General features: G+C 36.6%; 1 protein-coding gene across 1 annotated transcript in view; it reads left to right on the forward strand.

The window, feature by feature from the left end:
- The first annotated feature begins 1410 nt into the window (after positions 1–1410).
- Positions 1411–22404, forward strand: part of pkdcca (protein kinase domain containing, cytoplasmic a) — a 35165-nt gene continuing 14171 nt past the window's right edge. The window contains exons 1-2 of the mRNA XM_073872982.1: positions 1411–2427; positions 14902–15020. Coding sequence (XP_073729083.1) covers positions 1696–2427; positions 14902–15020 — 851 coding nt within the window. The 5' untranslated portion in view covers positions 1411–1695. The remainder of the gene's footprint in view (positions 2428–14901; positions 15021–22404) is intronic.

Here is a 22404-nt window from a genome sequence, read left to right on the forward strand (position 1 = left end):
TAATGTTGCTATAGTAAAAAATGAACGAAACTTTTATAAAAGTCTCAGGGTGAACATAACACTAAAAATATACGGCAAACACCATAATTTCCCTTCATTTAAGTTTAAGTTTTGCTCATTACATTTAGACATCACCTAATTACATTAGCTTAATTAGTGCTATAAATAAGAGCAGACGCATGTGCCAAAATTAAGAGCCACCCCTGACTGGCTTGAAGCAGGGCTCCTGCTGCTCTGCTGTTATTGCGGCAGTTTCCATGTTGATTGTATTTGTTAATTAGTTGCTAACAGCATGTTAATGCCTTCATGATGGATTGCCCTGTGTGTCTCCATGGCATTCGTGACTTGTGCTATTCCTGGCAACTCTTTCGCCTGCTCCATACGATTGCGTAATTACTGCAAATCCAATGTATCCTAAAAAGTGACCTTATCCAAAACAGTTGTAGGCTACTTTATGATTTTGTGGTAAACATGGAGTAGCCTATACACGAATTAGTTGATTGATTTTGCAACGCCATTTAAGTTTATTTATTCACAGACAAAATAGTGCATGAAGAAATCATTTTAGCATTACGCAAATTATGGTCCATAAAATTCCCTTATCTTGCTGGAGTTTAACAAAGCTGCAAGTTTCTATAATTCTTCAAGCCCTTTGCCCGTGTCTGTTTTTCATTTAAACCTTTTCGTCTCCGACCCTAGAGACGCAATTATACACACTTTTCTTTCCCAAAGGTAGTGGGACTTGCAGACTTTAGTCTAAAATTAAACAGACCGCACTATCAATTTAGCAGTGAGCTAAAGGAGAATTAAATGCTTGTTGAAAACATTAGAGAAATCAGTCATGCGGTGGGGATAGTTGTCATAGAAAGATTGAAAAATGTCCTTTTCCTATTACTCAATGTAATATGAGCAGTGACGAACTGAATCACTGACCAAAAAGCATAAGCCTCAACCTACATAAACGAGCAACATTTACATATTTCTATATATGAATAGTTATATTAATCAGTAAAAGACAGAATAACTGTATTAAGAAAATAATCAATCTTAATTAATATAAAATAATATATTAGGCTATATGAATAAATAAAGATACTCATAGGCTAGTTGGATATGGACATTTATTTATAGCAAAATACATAATAACTAAATAAATATTCGGAATAATATATAAAATCTCTAAGCAGCGAAAGAAAAAAAGCCTTTATTTCAAAGAACCCCTAGAGCCGCCCCATAGATGCAGACGATCCCGCTGGCGCGTTGAATGTTGGGTAGTGTAGTTCAATACATTGCTTTCTTACCACTTCTAAATCAGCAGGAGCTTCAGTCGAAACTACAGTACAGCAGGGTTGAATAAACTGTCAATCACAGTGACGTCACTTGTAGCGCACAGTGCGGGTGTGCCCACGGAGACCCCGCTTAACTGCGCTCGCACGCAACACGCTAGGAGGCAAGTGTCACAATGATCAGCCTTATATGGGGTGGATCTTAAATCTGCGAGATGGCATTAATCATAACTGCAAGATGAAGACTTGAACACACGGCACTGCACATCCTTCCCTCGATATCCTGAACACGTTACGCTGCACGATACTACACCAGCGCACGGCCAGACTGCCTGCAGCTGCCCGGCTGGTAGGCGGAGGCTGGAAGGGGAAACACATCTATTTTCTATTGATAATAATAAGCAACAAAATGAAGCGGAGGAAAATGGTGGTCGCGGCGGGCTTCTGTCTCTCATTTTTCATGGGCACGCTAATGAATTTCTTGTTTATTCCTGGATTCGAGCACCACGGCGAGCGCGCGCATCGCTACTACCACGAAAAACAGCAGCCCGGAGGGGACGCGGCCGTCCGGCTACACGCCGATGACTCGCCACACGTCGAAACCAAGCTTGAACCCACGGCCGCCGCCGGGAGACTCCCGGAGCTCCGATTGCAGATACGCGAGAGATTAGACGAGGTGCTGCGCTATCGCCAGAGACGCGCGCACTGGGTCGGCACCGGAGACGCCGCTCGACCGCTGGAGCGCAGGCGACTCATGGACCTGGAGCAAGACAGCGACTGGGAGTCATACAAAGAAATTGGGGGAAACGATACTTATGAAAACCCAGGCGATCATCCTGTTGTTTCTATAGCAACAAAGTTGCATCAGGAGTCCCCGCGTGAAGCGATGCTCGGCTGCGGCAGTATTGATAATGTGACAAATGTTCATTATCTGGGATCCGGGTACACGAAAGCCGTGTATAAAGCGGCTTTGAACAGCAGCTTCTCCGTCGCGTTAAAATCAGTAGATTTCGGAGGCCACGATATGGAGAATTGCGTGAAGAAGTACGCGTCGTCGAAAGACTGTTACAAACTCGCTTCCTTCAAAATCGTCAAAGAAATGACTTTGATGGAGAGACTGCAGCACCCGAATATTCTCAAGGTAATTATTTCCGAACGTTTAGAGATCTAGTAGTTTTTTTTAACAAAGCATTGAATGTAATAAGTGCAATAATGCACATAATTTAAAATGTGGTAAATTAAAATATTGTCGACGCTTTACACAACGTTGTTTATGTGGTAAAGTGTATTTACACATTAAGTAGCCTAACAATAATGGCCAATATCCAAATAATATGAACGTGTGTTGGCTACTTTTTAAAACAACATGAAGTGCAGCAGTTTTCGTGTGTGTAACACTGCAATGTTAAATATTTCAGTCAACGGGTTCATTAAAAACGACTTATCTCAATAACCTGTCTGGAGAGGAAAGAAAAAATCCCAAGAAAATGAACACCAAAGTTAATTAATGCCTATCAGCATTTTCTAATATAAACCTTATCGCTTTATTGACCAGGTGTGAGACCTCATGGTGTCTAGGTTTACGCGTGAAGTATCAAAATCAACACAAAGCTAATAGTGTTTGTTTTTAATAGTTTGTTTTAGTAATTAGTTTATCATGCAATCCACAAGTGACTGGAGATTAGGCGTATTGTCCGCTTGAATGGGGGCTGTTATCGCTCCTCAGGTGTTATTCGGCCTGTTTTTGGTCCGTGTGTCGTTTATTTTGACACTTTTTGTTGAAGTCAATGTATCTTATGCGTGTATCTTCAGACAATCCAGTAAAAATGTAAGTTGCTGGTGAATAATGAGTTACAATTTAGTAGTGGTTTTGCTGACACGATTGTTTTATTAGTTGTTTAAGCCTAATATATATTTTTGCAATTCAGTACTGTTTATATAACCAGTGATTCCTGGTTTAGTTAATTTAAAAACAGGCTCCTTTATCCAAATGCTGTCGTAGCCTATTGTTAAGCGCTTTATCAGATGCTGTAGATTGGGGCCTCTGTGCTCACAGCAGGGACCCAATGGTGCAGGATCCCAATTATTAAACTCACAAAAAATACAAGGACGTCATCATTATATTTTATTGCTTATACAAAGTCATAATGCTAGAAAGATATGGCCAACATGTGTTATAAAATAATAAGTGTTAAATGTTATAATTCATATATATTTAATAATGAGTTTTAAATTTATATCTCATACATAACTGGAATTTTTGTTAAGAAAAAAAAAAAAGATCACATAGTAGATGTTTCCACCCTATTCAAAATGTAGTTTTTGTTAATACAAATATGGTTAATGTTTAGAACTGAGTTTATACTTTTCTTGCAAACCTTTATCATTCACTCTTTAAAGTTTAATTAACAGTATATAACAGAATATAAAACTAGTGTAATATTTAGTATGATGCTTACACTTATTGCAGATACATGAAAAAATATTTTCCATAGAAAATTGTACTACATTTATTTTCTTCATTATGCAAATTTTTAAAAGGTAAATTTATTTAAAAAAAATCACACACACACTAACCAGCATATATATAAAAAAGATTTAAAGGTTTTTCTAATGTAATTTTTTATTACATGTGACATAATTATGCTGGCTGCATATTGCAAAGTGCAAACTTAACAAGCATGTATCAGTTGTGTTAATGCACAAATGTATACTTTTTGATGTTGTCTTGAAATTCCGAAGTTATATCAATATCTATAAAGTAATTAATAATTTAATTTATTTCTACACATATTTTACATTTACCAAATTCAACTGCTTAACATAAGAGGACCTTTGTCTATGGCCAGTTGACATTTCCCTGTCTTACACAGTTTGTCGTTGTTTTTGTACATGCTCGTATCACCTTTATCCCAAGTCTTATACAAATATCATTATGTGTAATTTTGCAAGGTCTGAAATTTAAAGTCTGACTTGAACGTGCATGGCCATCCCCTCCAATTTATGTCACATTCGGAGTCCCTTCATAGTAATGTGGTGCCACTTTTACTTTATCAGTCCCACTGCCAAACTCTTCAGGCTTGAAACTTAAATAAATAAATCTGCGAATGAGTGAAATAATACCTTTCTTTATAAATCAACACGTAGAAGGTAAAAGTACAGATATTTCTCACATGCATGTATTAATAAACAGACCATGTTCCCTGGCCAAATTTTTCTTTGATTATATCTTCGTACTCGTACCTGACCAGTCAGCCCAAGAGGTGTTGCTTTTCATTTGCTTTGGCAGCCGTCACGTCAGACGAAAATACACGCCTCTTATTTTATAAGTTGCGAGGTCAGGGGTGAGAAGATACGATACGGCAGGCTGATTAGCACCAGGCCGAGTTCACTGAGAGTGCACACAGAAAGGATCAACGCCGGTCTGCCTACCGTTCGCCCCAGTGAGGGAGGTCAAACCTCAGTAACGTCTCTACTCAGCTTTCTAGGGCAGAAGCAAATCTTGAGGTCTTTAACTTACATGTCTGTCAAGCAGATCCCCATCTTCCTCTTACAAGCGAGGGTAACACCTGTTATATAAACAGGCATGATTGGTAGGGCTGCTATGTAGACTGTAAATACAGTACATCTCATTCAGAACCCTTGCCATGTCAGCAGGTAAACAGGATGAATTTTGTCACAGAGTAAAAGATTACAATTTGTTTAAATAGTGTGAATAATAACTGAAGATGTTGTGCGCTTGTGTGTGCGCTAAAGTTATACATTAGAGAAATTTAAGTCATGATGTTCAGGACATCCTAAGATCACATCCACATCAAATAATGTAAGGATGCGGTGAGTTAATTATAAAAAGTGTCCATTTTGAAGTTAACTATTGCTTTAAGTTCTCTCCTGGTTCTTAGGAGTATTTGTATATGGAAAGCATTTGAGATGGTGTGTTAGGGAATCTGCAACACAGCTCGGGGGCCTGATTAAGGTGGTCTTGCACTGGGATTATGTTTACATTAGCATGTCATTCTGTTAACTCCTCAGACCTGTAGTGAAGTCCCAAAATACACACACACATACACAAACACGCACACACACTGAGGGGTAATCAGTAACTGCTAATGTGAGCATGTACCATGTGAATGTGAAAGCTTGGTGTCGTGGACACAGGGGCCCCAGGGTCATTTCTAAGAGACAGAGGGTGCAGATTTGTGAGTTTTAGTGTTAGACGTAATTAAACACTGGTTAATACTTTAACTTTTAAGGACATTGGGTGTGGACAAAACGCAGTGCTAGATTTGCCCCTGCCTGGTACTGGGATTCATCAGCTGGGGTCACAACTAGGCGTGGGCAAATGGACCAAACTCTTGTTTGCAATAGTATCATTATTATTATTTTTGCTAGGAAAAGTTTGTCACCATATCAAAATGTTAGTATGCACTGTGATTTCAAAATTTCTTGGTTAATTTACTAATGTTTACAGCATTATAGACAGCAGCTGGTCTATTCGGCTGTGTTTACCAAATGTACAACTTAAGACCCAATGCACAGATCCAATATTTTGACACACATTCGATTTGTTTCCCAGCTGTTTAAGTACAACAAAAACATAATTAAAATGTGTTTACACTGTAAAAATAATAAAACGTTGAGTAAACTTACAAAAAATAAAGTAACTGGCTGCAAAGCTTTTTTGAGTTTATTCAACTTTTGTTGTTTAAGTTTTGCTAAACCATATATAAAAGTCTTTTAAACCTGTTGCTTTAAGTTAAAACAAGTCTATTAAAAGAAGAACAAGAGGTTGGTCCACCAATACCTATTCTGTTAAAAATCTTTGCTGCCTTAATTTTTTTTTGTTGAATCAACTCAGATTTACAAGTCATGTCAACTTACTATTATTTATCTTGACAAGAGATGAGTTGCTACAGCTTATAAAATGGAGTTGACTTTTTTCAACTATATTTTATACGTTTTAACAACTCATCCGTAGTTATAAGAACTCATCTCTAGTCAAGATAAATAATAGTAAGTTGAAATGACTTGAAAATCTGAGATTTTTTTAGAGTGTACATATTTAAGTTCACTAAACGTAGTGCTTATGTTTACTGAACTTAAATTGTTAAATTAATTTACTTTGGTGTTCATAACGTATTAAATAATATTATAACTCTGTCGATCATTGAATAATCCTGATTCTGTAAAAATATTTGCCGCCTTAAAATTTTTTTTGTTAAATCAACTCAGATTTACAGATTTAAGTCATGTCAACAGAGATGAGTTGTCACAACTTATAAAATATAGTTTAGAAAAGTCAACTTAATTTTATAAGTTATAACAATTCACCTGTAGTTATAACAACTCATCTCTAGTCAAAATAAATAATAGTAAGTTGAAATTACTTGTGAATCCGGGTTGATTTAACAAAAATGCTGATTTTAAGGCAGCAAAGAATTTTTTACAGTGCATGAAACTGCATTGCTGACATGCATCTTTATAATTGTGGAGAGAAATACAAAGTCTTTAAAAGGGTCCATGTTTATCAAAGCAAATACTGATTACCTAAATGGTAACTAATTTACAACAAAATAACATCAGTGAAGCTAAAAAGAGCTTAAACCACCATCACTTCTTAATTAACATCTATTTAAATGACCTATCAGTATTATTTGATAAAACATAGAAATTTTGTGGTGCTAGGGATTATGGGTATTCCTCAAAACATTTTGAACTTACAATTTTAAATTCAGTTAACTTGAAAGATTATGTGTATGGATTTTGTTTGTCAAAAAGTTAAATGAACTAAGACTTGTGATTTATGGGTCCAAAATGCAAAAAAAAAAATTGAGATCCTTTTGTATTCAACTCAGATGAAAAAAATCCTCTAATCTAATGCATTTAGTAAAATGTACATGCAAGAACCAGATACAACAACAATCTTAAAGTAGGGTAACACTAAGTTTGATGTGGAAGTAAAGCCAAAAATGGCATCATACCAAAAACCTTCAAACTGAGTTATAATCCAATGCTTGCTATTTTATTAACAAACTTAGAGCTTTTAGTTCTCTCAGATTGATATATTAAGTTGGCCATACTTATTGTTTTAAATTTCACTTTAATAATTTTTTATCTCAACTTTTCTTGTCTTAAATAGTGCAGTGAATTTAAAAACAGAGTTTCTTCAATAAAACGCAAGTTGGATTTTTGTACAGTGTAGCTAAAGACTTAACATGAAAGATAGATTTATTTATTTTAGAAATATATTTGGCAATACAGACTTGCACCCAAATTATCAAGTGTTTTTAGAGAGCACATAAACCCGTCTGTGAATATCTGTGAATATCTGTGCATTATACCTTGTGGTTTTATTTGCACTTATATCAACCACATTCCTCTCTGATTTTACATTAATCTGTTTCAATGTTGCTCTACTGTGCCATTAACTTTAAGCCGTAATAGACGCTGAAAGCCACACAGATATATCTTTTGTATTTCTTTAAAGACATATTCATATAAATGATATAACACAATTTTATATCTTCAGTTTACCCTAAAATGACAATGCTGTCATCTACTCTCCTGTTGTTCCTCTAATGCTTTTCATTTTTAAGGCTGCATAATTTATTAAAATATCGCAAATCTGCATATGGCAATTTGCATATTAAAATGGTATAGTATTTTAATTCTTCCAAAGGTTATATATAATTAAAGTTTTAGCAGGCAGTCTGGTACATGAATGTGTGCTTGTGTTTGCTCTGACGTGTGGAATATAATCATCGATCAGAATGAATGTGAAATGTATGTTTGTTATATGATTTTCTGTATTTAAAAATACAGAAATGTTTGTATTCAAATTGATTAAACAAACTTTAAGCATTCTTGTATTGCATACCGTTTATCACATGTTCTCGCATATCGCTTTTTCCTTCAATATCATGCAGCCCTAGTACATATTTCAAGCTTTCAGAAGCCATACGAGCATTGTGAATAAAAAAAATATATAGAAAAACTTTCCATTCTGATCTAATTCTTCATCTCACAAATCTAAAATGATGTGCTTTTTTAACATCCAGCCTCGCATGATAAGTTGGTGACCCATTTTTTACCCTAAATGCGAATGAATTATGGTTGATGGACCGCAAGTTATTTTGCACTATTCCTCCTGTAAAGCTAACACAGGACTTCAGCAGACACCAGATGTAGGGCACGAGTAGCATGGACTGCATTTATGGTGCTTTTATGTGTTTTTGGAAGTTGACAGGCATGGTCACAATGAATTGTAGTTTTTTAGAAAAGAGCTGCGTGAAAACTGACCCGAGGATTTTGAAACAACATCACGGCGAGAAAATAATGACCAGTTCTTTAAACACGAGTCATTCACCAACCGCTAAACCACATCTCCAACATGCTCGCCTTTTGTCTTTTGAGAAAAGCTAACAATTGGTTGGACATGGTTTTTCCATTGTGCACATGAAGGATTGAACCCGCAGGAGTGGCGTTTGAGAGTCGCTGACAATAGGATGGATTGGGAGTGTGATAATGACTGTCTGGAGGATGAATTCAGAACAAGAGGATTGTGGGAGGAAATGAGCCGAACTCTCTTCTTGAATCTTTATTGGTTTGTTTAAATAGACAGAAACAGGTTCATGAGAAATTCAACTTGTGCAACAGCTCTACTGAAAAGATCCTTGTGATTTACACATCCGCAGATACGTGATTCAGAAAATACTGCGTGCTAGACTGTGTAGGCAGTTCAGGGTGAAGAAATTTCATTGCAATCCTTTCATTGTGTTAGTTTGTTGGAATGTAGATTTGAGGTTTTACTTACTGCTGCCTTGAAAGATCACCAATTCGTGAGTTTGAACAATTTCTGAGTTGAAACAAAGCAATCAAAAACTGTGAAAAGATGTGGTGTTGAGTTTACACTTTAGCTGTAAGATTTAACAATTGCTCATTTCTCTGTTTGCACCGTAATGAGTCTTAAATCCGGTTAATGTTCGAGGATCAATTTGAAATGCGAGGGAAAATAACTCCCTGGAAGTGATTCAAGTGGCTTTCTGACAGAAACTTGATTAAAACAAGGTCATTCATTTAACCGTTTACTCACTTTACACTTTAACTTTATCGCTCAGACGCACACAAACACACGTTTAAAATGTGAACAGCGTTCTTGTTCCCTCGGACAGTCTTTTCCTCAGTGGCTGTACGTTCTGGCTTTCAGTGCCCAGCCAGTTTCATCTCTGGGCAAACATGGTCGTCTCTACGGGTGTTTGGATGCATTGCCAGGGTGTCCTCATTAAATGGTGGTGGTAGGGTTGTGAGCAAGTACGTGTTGGTGTGTTTGCATATTAATGACACCTAACACAGAAATGCTTTTTTAAGCATTGCTATATCAACACACACAGCAATAGTTATGGAAATTTTTTAAGGAGATCTGATCACTCTTGATAACCCTATAAATAGAGAAATGATATAAAAACATCTTTTTTTATAAAGAAATTGATTGTGAAATATTTTTATTGTTGGTACAGTGCACATTTTAAGAAAGTGCTAGAGAAATTGCAATGGAATTTCTACGCTTGGAACATCAGGGCAGAGTATTTTTATTTACAGTGCTAACAAAGTTTTTTTACTTTTTGAAATTCAATGTGGTTTTTAAAACCGTATTTGTTTCAATTTAAACAATGTACATTTTCAGATTATACACCCGGCGCAATGCAGTGCAAAGCGTGACACAAGTGTTTTTGCTAGTTTCAGCCCAGCGCAGTTATAATTTTCATGTCCAGCGTCATGTTGTTTAAATAGCAAATGCATTTGCTCCCATGGGCGTGCTGGTCTGAAAACGAGGTGTGTTCAGGCGCATTGTTGGAGCTTTGCTATTTTGAGGCAACTAAAATAGACTACGCCATTGACCATCTAAAACCTGATCTAAAGTCTAAAGTCAATGACGCATATTGTTTTTTGTTATTTAAAGAGCGCATACATAATATGCGCCTAGAAATGAGATGACAATGTGCGTTTGCTTATTACACACATTGACAGCACACAAATGTTTTTAAATATAGTTCTTTATCTCCTGCTTGTATTTTGTAGAGTACAAACCTTTTCTTGCATATTTGTAAATTATTATTTAAAATTACACTGATGATGTTGCTAATTTTACTTCCATGACTAAAAGAAAATGACTTTTAAAGAGAACCAAAGGTTTTAATAAAAAAACACAACAATGTTCCCTGAATAGATATTCGGCATGGCGCGAACGCAACTGGCTTTTAAAGGGGATGGGAGTGGTTGATTGCACATCACGCCCAAAAAAACACCCATTACTCATTACGAGAATAGGAACAATCCTTTTAGACTGTGTGCCGGGCGTACAGACCATTTTTCTCATCGTTAAACTAGCAAAGTGGATTTGGACACGCCCTTTTATGGTACCTTTCCTTTGCATAGTACCCCACGGTTTGGTTTGGGTCAGGTCAGCTCACCTCACCTTGGCTTGGTTAGCTTCTCCATCGAGTTCAGTATCACTTCAGAGTAGGAGGGATTATAGGCGTGTTGTTATATTTGTGCCTGCTTCTGTATCATATAAGTGAGAGCATTGTTGGAATGCTAAGCATCCCCCTACATTCATTTATTTCTCAGTCCGCCACAAAATCTAAATTGACCACCACAAATAGTTGTATTGCACATCGTGTTTATCACTACATCTGTATCACATGACAGTTTCTGTACAAACACTGCGTTGGTGTCGTCAGTCGATGCGCTCCGCTAAGCCTCATTTAAGTTGCATATACACATAAAATGCGCATGTGCATTGCGAATGTGCCGCTACAAACTGCAAGCCTGGAAAAAAACTGGTATGGTGTTCCTGGTTCTCAACCTGTGGATGTTTTTCATTGCTAAAAGGGAGTTTGGGAACATGTTTGCTCGAGACAGCGCAAGCTAGCACTAAGGTAAAGGTAATCTAAATAAAAATGTTTTCGCGTCACGTTTGGTATCAGCTCGGATCGCTTGGAACCCCAACCGAGGTGGTACTAAAAAAGTTTTGGGTACATACTTCACCAATGGAAAAGCTCCCAAAAGTGAGCTGACCCGACTCAAACTAAATCAAACCGTGGGGTACTATGCGATGGAAATCACCATTAGACTGAGCGCTGTACGCTTTAGACCATGCACTTAGATCGTTAAAATAGGGCCCTAGCTGTCACTAGGGTGGTACTTTAAAAAAAAAGTATACCTTTATACCTAAAGAGTTCATATTAGTAGCTCAGAGGTACATATACCTTTGTAATGGGTACTGCCCCAGTGACAGCTTGGGATCGATTATGACCAATTTTTCTGACAGTGTAATGATGGGATTGGTAAAGTTGTATATTAAATATTAGTGCCATAAACAGCCTATGATTAAGCTAATGTAAAAATTGTAATAAAAAATTAAATGATATATATTTTTTATTATTCTGATTATTAATATTATTGGACCATGTGCTATAGTGATTAACTACAGTCAAGATTTTACTATGGTTAAAAACACACTTGACTCACTACAAGCTATCACTTTAGTCTCCACTGAGCACTAAAGTGCCATTAAAAATGACTGTGGTGGTACCATGGTACGATGAAGGTAACATCATAGTGTTTAAATATGTATCTTAATAGTGAATGATTGTCATACAGATATACCATGGTACTTCAAAGAAGTACAGAAAATCATGTTAATCGTCTGTTTTTTTTTTCTTCGTAAATAGCTCTTGCTAGTTTCTTCAGGATGTTTCCAGGTTCAGATCAGACTAGGACACGGTCTGTTGGGTTCTTTCCATCACCCCTCCCTTAATGTTATTCACTCTTTCCTGAAAGTTGAGAAAAAGCTTTTAAGCGACTCTTGTAAGACACAAATTCAATCTGTAAAACAAACAAATATCAGTTACGTTGTCCCCGCTTTAATTTCAAGCTCTATGCAAATCTAAACATAAATCGAATAAAGCTCTTTTATATTGGATTTCATGACCTCTAGATTTCAGTCAGTGCAAATTCGGTGTGCATATCGTACTTCTTGACCAAAACCTCAAGGAAGGGTTTCCACACCTATTAGGATTGTATTAGTGGTTTGTGATTACTAATAATTTTTTAAATATCATTTATATTTTAGAGTCTAGCATAAGTACTAAAAATGACTAGTCCGTGGAAATCTCCAAAGTTGGAAGTTTGATTAATTTTCCAGACTGAAATTCATTATTTTCCTAGTATATCTAGCTTATCCCTGACTGTGGGAACCCTGTCCAATGTTTTTTTTTTTCAAAATGGCATTAAGATATTTATTTAGTTTATCTTTACCTTGGATCTTTTTTGTTATGTTTAAGAAAAATATTTGTGTGTTAAGATAAGGTATTTCATACTCTCAGCCGCTCTGGATAGATACAAAGCCTCCATAGTAAATTGACTGGACAGGCAAGCTGACCTTTGAGCTCACGCGTCAAAACGGCACCGTGTGGCTAGACAGACAACAGCGCTCCTCCATGTGCGAGTCTGTCTCCTTCCCAGCAAGCAGCCGTAGAGTCTACAACACACACACAGACACACACACGGAAATGTTACATACAAACTAACATTTTTAGCACCCACACACATTTAGATGCATTATAAGGATAACAGTCATTACAGTTTGTATCTCTGATAGGTCCATTGCTCTTTTGCCAGCTCCTGGGAAATGATTTGCACTACACGTCTGCCTGCATGCTTAAACACACAGATCTCAAATCAGATTGTTCCTGGTCCTGCCTTATATCACAGGCAAAACTTTCAAGATTCTCCCACAGGGAGAGTTATCAAGATCAAGAGTTTCTTGCCCTAAATTTGACATTGATTGAGATAGCCAAATGAGATAGTATCTCGCTACTTATCAGGCATCACATTCCTGATTTATACGTTGTGAAGCACAGGCCAAAACCCATTTTGAAGTTATGCATACAGCAGCTTCATTTATTCGCCAATTTAATCAGTTGCCAAAGATTGAATAGTTAAAGCCAGCAATACTGTATCGTCTATAACAGTTACTTTCTTGTAAGGAGTGCAGTGAATGAATAATTTGCCATTTTTAGCTAGTTTTTAAGGGTGTAGTTTAGGTTTTAACATTGGGTGGAGTGTCAAGTGTACATATATTTTTATTAATCACTGTATAAATATTGTGGGAGTTCATAATTGCACTTTTTGGTAACTACGCCCCTGTATCTTTCAGCCCAGGACAGAAAAGCTTTGTACATTTATGAAACATCTCACGCACATCGATGCAGATATTTCTATATAAAAGTCAATTTTCAAGTATTTTATCAGTGTTTTTCTTCGGAAAACATACATTCCAAAGCATATTATCATAATTTTTACTCAACTGCATTTCATAATTTCAAGTTTTGGGTTTATATTTAATATTCAAGTACATTAAGCATCTAGTACATTTTTTTTACTTTTACTTAAGTAAAAAGTACTTTCGTACTTTTACTCAAGAAAGTAAAAGTACACATTTTTTATGTAATTAGGTATTAAATAAATTTTAATATGCAATATAAAAGGAATACACAGTATGATTCAATGTAGTGAAAATTTTTTAGTAAAGCAAAGTAAATTTTTTCCCAAGACAAACACTCAAATAAAGCACAGATGCTTGGGAAATGTAACTAAAATACTTAAGTATTATACACCTCGGTATCAACCTTGCAAGATATTATATATATATATATATATATAAATGTATTTTTGCAGTAATTGTTGCATAATTTGTACAACATTCGTAAGTCATTTACTTCATTCTTAAATAAATTCTTGCATAAAACTGAAGGCCACGGTTAGTGTTTTACTTAAACGTACACACTTTTAGCTTTGTCATTGCATCAGATTGAGGTGAAGGATGCTTTATTCACCAGCTAGAGATCAGTCATTGATGTAAAAATGATGTTTTGAAGTTTACAGAACTAAAAAGAAACTCCCGCTCGGCTGTGCATTAATATAACAGTCGCCTTCACCTTATACCAACATGGCACGAGTAGACAAATTTTTCCATTTGTTGCCGATGACTGCGGCCGGTGGAGCCGGTCACCCAGCCATTGGTTGTTTTCTTTATAGATGAAATTTCATGCTGTTTAATTTTAACTAGCTTTTTTGGCTCGCATTAACTTAGAAAAATGTTTCTTTAAGCAAAGATCCAAATTTGCACTGCTAGGAGTCTATCACAGCAACGCAGAGGAAAACTATTGATAGCATATAACATAAAAGGAGCTCAGATGCAAAAGTCTGTCAAAAATGAGATCATGATGATAACCGAATGCCCTTGATACGTATTATACGTTTATCAAATGCTTTCGTCTCACATCCGCTTAATCCCAGCCTTAGTCATTCAGAAATACCAGTTTGTTGGCAGAATCTGATGCACTTAGAGGGTTTTGCATCTGAGCCCTATTTTGCATACAATGCGATTTACATACCTCGCAAGAGAAAATTGCACAACAATTCTTTACCCTGCTTGGTTTCTCTTTTCCTACATTACGTCTAGGTCAAAACAGAGAAATTCAACACAACGCTGTTATCTGCCAAGCCCAATGTGTTGATGGATAATCTTTTGCTCTGCTCTCTTCTGCAGCTGTACGGCTACTGCTACCAGGACAGCAACGATATAAAGGACACGGTGACGGCCATCACGGAGCTCGGCAGCCCTCTGGAGATGATTCAGTTACTGCAGACGCCCTGGGAGGAAAGATTCAGAGTGAGTCACTGACTCTGTGTCTGCAGAAGTCATATCACACATTCCATCTCCTGTCTGTCTGTAGCTTGAGGGAGAAACAAGACGAGTTGAATTGGCCTTATCAAAGTTTAGAGTCGTAAACAAATTAAATCAGTGATTTTTATGCATTAGCGTAGTGTAACATTACCGTTATATGATAATTGAAACGGATTTGGCAAGACGAGCCGTAATTTATAACATGGGTAAAATACGCTACGGTCCGAATGTACATATAGATCATACAGAAGATAAAGGTGATTAAGAGGGTAAACAAACATAGAGGGTAAAATTACATTCATTTTATAAAATTTCAGCAATTTCATAAACAATTTTAATGTCTCTGACGTAGCCAGAGCCAAAAATAAGCCGTGGCGCTCCAGTTTATGCAATGCTCACAGGATCAAATCCTACAGTATCTGCAATAGTGATGCCATTCTTCCAGTCTGATCCCAATGCTTTCCAACAATCCTAAATCTGTTAAAAAGATGTAACATACATCATAATGGTTAACCCTGCCCCACACAGAGCTTGTGAAAAGCTGGATTTGTGTTTGGTGATGTCCTGCTTCCTTTGTGCTTCCTGTCAGGCAACACGACATTGTGCCTGATAGACCCTGCTGTTTAGTGTTTACTATGACCGCGACAACATGTCATAATGATTTGCTATGACTTCCTGTGACCAGTGCGCATCCTGTGCAGAGCTCTTCCTGCGATAACAGACAGCTGCTCACAGGAACGTACAAGACATTGACAATCTGACAACACCGGCTTTAAATGGATAAATGTGTTATGCTTAAATTACACAAGCAGCTGAATATCGACAGACCTGCAGGTGATCACAGCCGTGCTTGTATTCAGCCCGACTGCGAGTGCAGTAATGCTTTTATACAACAGGATAGGACATTTTATACTTAATTTTAGTTAATAAACAATAGTTGCATCAGAGCTGATGGTGTAGTGGACGGTGCTCAGACATATGGTGCAGACGCACTTCCGGCGACCCGAGTTCGAATCACAGCTCGAGGTTCTTTTCTAATCCCATACCCCTCTCTCTTCACCCTGTACTTTCCTGTCATCTCTGAATTACTCAAATAAAAAGGCAAAATGCCCCCCCCCGGCCCCTAAAAAAATATGTGTATAAATAAACACTAGTTGCTTACATTTCAGTGCAGAAATGCTTTTATACAACAAGATAGGTAACTTTATAGCTAATTTTAGTTAAAGGTGCAATGTGTAATTTTTAAAAGGATCTCTTGACAGAAATGCAAAGTAATATACAAAACTATATTATCAGTGGTGTATAAAGACCTTTTATAATGAACCGTTGTTTTTATTACCTTAGAATGAGACGTTTTTATCTTCATACACGAGGGTCCCCTTACATGGAAGTCGCCATTTTGCGCCGCCATGTTTTTACAGAAGCCCTTAACGGACAAACTTTTTTTACTAAGTTATCTCAGTCAATACAATTTTTTTGGTGCTGGCTACTGTAGCTTCTCTATGCGTTTCAAAAGCGAGGGAAGAGCAGTGGACTGAGCCATTGGTTGCAACCTTACCACTAGATCTCACTAAAATGTACACACCGCACCTTTAATAATCACTAGTTGCTTACATTTCAGTGAAAAATTGAACAGTTGTATCGTTGTTTGTTTTCTTTTTTGAAAGAAGCCAAAGCATTAAGCTCCCGCACCAGAACAGAGTCTGTGGGTGGGATGGAGTAACAAATTTCCCAACTCTTTCCTGTTCATTTAACGCTTCACATCACTCACATACTCTTATCGGAAATGCCGCACATACACACAGAAAGTTATATTTTGGTGTTAAAATCCTGTAGCTTAACTGGTAGAGCATTGTGTTGGCAGTTAAAGAGTTAGTTGACACCAAAATTACAATTTTATCATACATCACTTACCCATGTGTCATTCTAAACCACCACGTGCTTTTATTGTCTTCAAAACACATTTTTAGATATTTTTTATGAAAACCGATAGGCTTGTGATTTTTGATTTGATTTATTGGACAAAAAGTGAAATAACACATTTGTCAAGGATAACACAATAAAGTTAAAAATAACTTAATAATAATAATAAATAATAATATTATGAAGCGATGAGAACAATTTTGTGTGCAAAGAAAACAAAACATCATCAATCATTTTATTCAACAATTTTTTCTCCTCCTTGGTCCTTCAGTGTGCGTCCACGAGCAGACTACGGTGCATACTACTGACATAGTTGGAAACGTTATTTTTTTTCCTTTTTTTAAGCCATTATGCAAACATTGTAAACAATACGTAAACAGCCCCTATAAATGCACAAATTACTACATCAAACTATAACTATAACAAAGTAACGCGTTACTGTAATTCCACTGCTTTTAGCAGTAACGAGCATGTAACAAAGTATTTTTTTAAATCAAGTAACGCAATAACAATTATTGAAATTTAAATAAATTTGTTACTCCCATTACTCTGTTTTGTAAAAAATAACACTTGCAGACAAGACGTGTCTGATCTAATGTCGCAGGACCGTGGTGGGCGGCGCAATGAATCATTAAACTTCATCATGGCCAACAGTGCATATAGAATGAGCATAAAAGATTTAAACGGGACAATATACCTTCGTTTAAAATTTGTGTGTAAGTCATAATTCAATCCGGTCTCATGTTTGTAAATTATCTTTGCCATTATTGCATTTGTAGTCACAAAAGTAATACATCTGAGAAATGTTAATATATTCTTAGATGTTTACATCGGCTATTATGGAAGAGAACGATTTGCGATTGTTTGTTTTCCAGTAAAATATTCACACTACGCTGTACAACTGTTAAAACTCCATAGTATGTGTGAGTGCGCATTTAGTTTCAGGTTTGTTTTACATTCGCTCCGTATCCGACAAAACAATCCACATACTCCGTTTTCTGATTAAATATCGTCCTTTAATCCTGTGTATCATTTAAATCAAACATAAAAAATATACAAACAATATATGACCAAAGAGCGCACTACCCGCCGCAAGCTTCACAAGCTGTGTTCTAATTCAAGGGCTGCGACCTACTAAGCACGCGACCTTAAAAGGTGAGCACTCTGTCTTTCAAGGTGCTCAGAGGTCCGTGAAGAGAACTGAATTGAGACGGTCTAACCTTCAGAGTACCCATAATTGTCCTGTCATCAGAACACAGACGTTTCTGACTTATTAAAATAAATATGGAATCAGAAAAATTTTAATTTATTTTAGAAAATATGACACGTTGACACAATTGTCACCAAATTCTTAAAGACACAGTACACAATTTTAACACATTATATATTTTCAATGTAAACATACAGAATATTTGTCTAAATTATATACATAAATAAACTAAGCTTACATATTAACATCATTTCTAACAAAAATATTCAAAGGCTGAATATAAAGCAAAATAGGCTCCTACAGTATGTGATATATATGAGACTTACCCCAAATTCAGACAGCCAGCGACCAGCAGTAGCAGAGCGACGCGATCTCATTCATTTCAATGGAAACCGGGCGACTTCCAGCGGTACGACCGAAAGTGACCGTTGGCGACCGTATGGGCGTGTCCAGCGACGCGAGAAAGTTAAGAAAAGTTTGATTTTATGCAAATGTCGAGCGAATTTCGGGAGCGACTACCAATGAGAACAAAGCAGTGGAGTTCACGTCATCCTTCTCTCGTCAGTTACTGGCGTGGATGGTACTCATTTGTATATGACAAGCAGATTTAGAAACGCCTCATTGAAAGAGACGGGGACACACAGCGATAACATCGCTTGCTGTCTGAATGTGGTGTTATGTGTAAAATAGCCCATCCATATCATTTTATTGTTTGACTGTTCAGTACTGTTCATATTTACATTTAAAAACCAGACATAAAAGTAACTTAAAAGTTACTTTTCCTAGTAACTAATTATTTTTGATATACAATAACTGTTAGAGTAATTCAATTACTTTTAAAAGAAGTAACTAGTAACTGTAACTACTTACAAATTTTCAGTGACTTGCCCAACACTGGTTATGATAATATTGTAATTTTGGGGTGAACTAACCCTTTAAGGTCATGAGTTCGAGGGAAAACACTCGCACTGTAACGCACTGTAAGTCACTTTGAATAAAGGTGCCTGCAAAATGCGTAAACGTAATATAATCGAATCAAATTAAAGGACCGAAACATAGCTTAGCTCAGATTTAGATGAACGTAAATAGACTTAAACATTAAAACTGAGAGAACTGCGGACTCCAGCTGATACACACACACACGAAACCCAAAACCATTCCCAGAAGTGTATTTTCTGACCTAACCACATACTTACATACCCAAACACTTATTCACAAACACAGAAACAGCCCAACACACTCGTAGCACAATAGTGAAGGCACTAGTGTAAATATTCCCCAGCTTTAATAGGGAACACACCACACTCATCTACACGTCAACACAACTGTATGTATTTCAGCAGAGCAATTCATAACTGTACTTTAGTTTCAACAGACTTTCAACATGAGCGGTTCCAGTTCGGTACAGGCTTTCATTTCCATAACTCAATCCTCAGTATTTGTTAGGCTGTTGTTTCTAGACTGATATGCTGGTATTTCTCTGAATTTGTGGTCTGGAACAATGAAATCCTTTTAATGACTAGGAATCAAGTTTGGTAAATGCACTGTTCCTGAGGCTGATTGTGTCATGTTTTTTTATAGGCTTTTCTTTTCTTTTTGAGGCTTTTATTGGCTTTCTATTTTAAGACATTTTATTATTGTCCTTATATAATTTATACATCTTTATGATGTTTTCAATGAAGTAACCTAGTGGATACTCCAAAACGCTTTTGTGAAGCTTCTAATCCATTACAGTCAAACAGAATGTTTTCATTTCACTGTTATTCTGATCCTTTTGTCAGTGAAGTCAATATTCGGTTTATCAGTTGCAATGTTATTTACATAAATATGAGCATGATCCAAAAAAGCTTTTATACAACAACTTAGAGTCCGTCAGTACAGGATGAGAGGACAGAATAGTGTAAATGTTGTCCATAAGGTGGTAAGACAACATAAGCATAAGTACTTTACACATTCATACATATGCTGAGTCTAATACTGACATATACATAACACACATACATAATATATAGTAAATGCAGAACAGCAATTGAAAATGAGTAAACAAGGATCTTAAAAAAAAAAAACATGAACATATCATAAAAATCTGACTTTTTCCATGTTTAAGTGCTATGATTGGGTCCCCAGTGCTTCTATCAACTTAGAAAATGTGAAAAAAATCAACCCAGTAACTTAGTTTTGGTAAACCATTCTCTACAAGTATCTGAAAAAATAGGCATCTCAATCAGAAATGGATCTCGCTGCAAACTGACAGTTGTAGGTTGTAGGATGCTCCGTCCAAACCGTCAAGCTGACGTCATCAGAGAAGGATCACCAAAAAAGGCAGGAGTACATTTTTAGATTTTGATTAAAGATTATAAGGGGCAGATCATTATTTTTATGAACACTGCAATGTTCCATTAAAAGTAAGAATTGTCAGTTTTGATTTCAAGGGGACTTTAAAGGGACACTCCACTTAAAAAAGTACGCTAATTTTCCGGCTCCATAGAGTTAAGCATTTGATTTTTACTGTTTTGGAATCCATTCAGCTGATCTCCGGGTCTGGCGGTACCACTTTGCAGTGCCCAAAAATAGTCCCCTGCTATTGAAAGTTACCAAGTTTAATAATCATAATATCATTGCGCCTGCTGCAGCCATGTTACATCAGCAAAGTCATTGATTATAGTTCCTAGCCATATCTGCCTAGAAAATCGCAGCTTTGAATTTTCCGTCAGTCTTAGTACATGATGCAACTACAGAAGAGTCAAGCCTCAAATAGGAAAAATACTGAAACTCTTTGGCTATTTTTTAGCGAAATGCTAATGGTCTAATCAGATTCAATGGATTGTGCTAAGCTATGCTAAAAGTGCTAGCGCCAGACCCGGAGATCAGTTGAATGGATTTCAAAACTGTAAAAATCAAATGTTTAACTCTAGGGGAGCTGGAAGATGAGCATATTTTCAAGGAGTGGAGTGTCCATTTAAGACTGGCCTCCCTCCTACTCATTGTCCTCATACTCACTTTTCGAGGCTTTTCTCCCTTTGTATGCATGCGAAACATTGCAGCAATGCTTTAGTAACATTTGAATTGCGTATGAGGCACTAATAGACTCAAGGGAGGCGTTCGAATCCACTGACTTCCAAACAGCTCATTTAGGTCCAGATCCATTTCCTCTGCACGCTGACGAAGACTTTTATGCCCTCTGTCCTTCACCAGCTCTACTCTCCACAGGACTGGGAGCCAGAAATCGCCCGTCCTTACCCGCAAAAAACACACGTGACAGGCAGACACACGTTCAAACGTCTGCGTTCACATTTGGGCTTAGGGACCAATCCATGTATGGATCAGTGTAGAAAGCTTTCAAGCTAACCAAGCAACAAGTTACACATTTTAAGTTCTGTAGTTAAGCAACAGTAAAGCCAAACCACTAAGAAGAACTAAACATACGTAAAAAACGAAAAAAAAAAAACATATGTTAGAAACGCTAAGTTAGTGTGTGGGGGGTTAATTTAACTCTTTCACCGCCAGCGTTTTTAAAAAAAGTTGCCAGCCAGCGCCAGCGTTTTTCATGATTTTCACAAAAGTTTAATGCCTTCCAGAAAATGTTCTTCTTCAAATATATAAACATACAATATACCAAATTAAAGAACAGACCCTCTGCTCTCAAACAAAAAAAACCCGTTTCATCCTACCTTCAGCAGTTCTTTTGTAATCAGCTTTTGAATATGGGTAGGTTTCTGCAAAAACACCACATTTTGAGCAAAAAGCAGAGATAATTCCATTTTTGTGACGGACTTTTCATAGAGATCCCATTCAGAGTGATCTTTAAAACAGACACGGACATGCAGCAGCTTGCCAGAGGGCACTACTACTTACTAAAAAGTTGCGGAAGGGCGCCACCTAGTGGATAATAGCGGTATTGCGGAAAGACGGAAATACTCGTCATTGGCAGGGAAGCGTTTTCTCTTGATTGACGAGATATCTCGTCAATGGCGGGGAAAGAGTTAATATCAGTTTCTGCTATTTTACATATTACTGTCACTTACTACTATTATCGATAAACTTGAACAAAAGCACAAATAAACAAAATTCATAAATAAATACACTAAATTAAACCAGTGACTCTCAAATTGACATAAAGTAATCTCAAACTTAAAACATTAAATTATACATTTTAGTGCTGTCGGTTGGTATTTTTCTGAGGTTTGATTGCACAGAATTTATGATGAATTAATGTATTAAATTTTTTATAA

The sequence above is a fragment of the Misgurnus anguillicaudatus genome, chromosome 11, assembly GCF_027580225.2.
Source record: "Misgurnus anguillicaudatus chromosome 11, ASM2758022v2, whole genome shotgun sequence".
Taxonomy (NCBI): domain Eukaryota; kingdom Metazoa; phylum Chordata; class Actinopteri; order Cypriniformes; family Cobitidae; genus Misgurnus; species Misgurnus anguillicaudatus.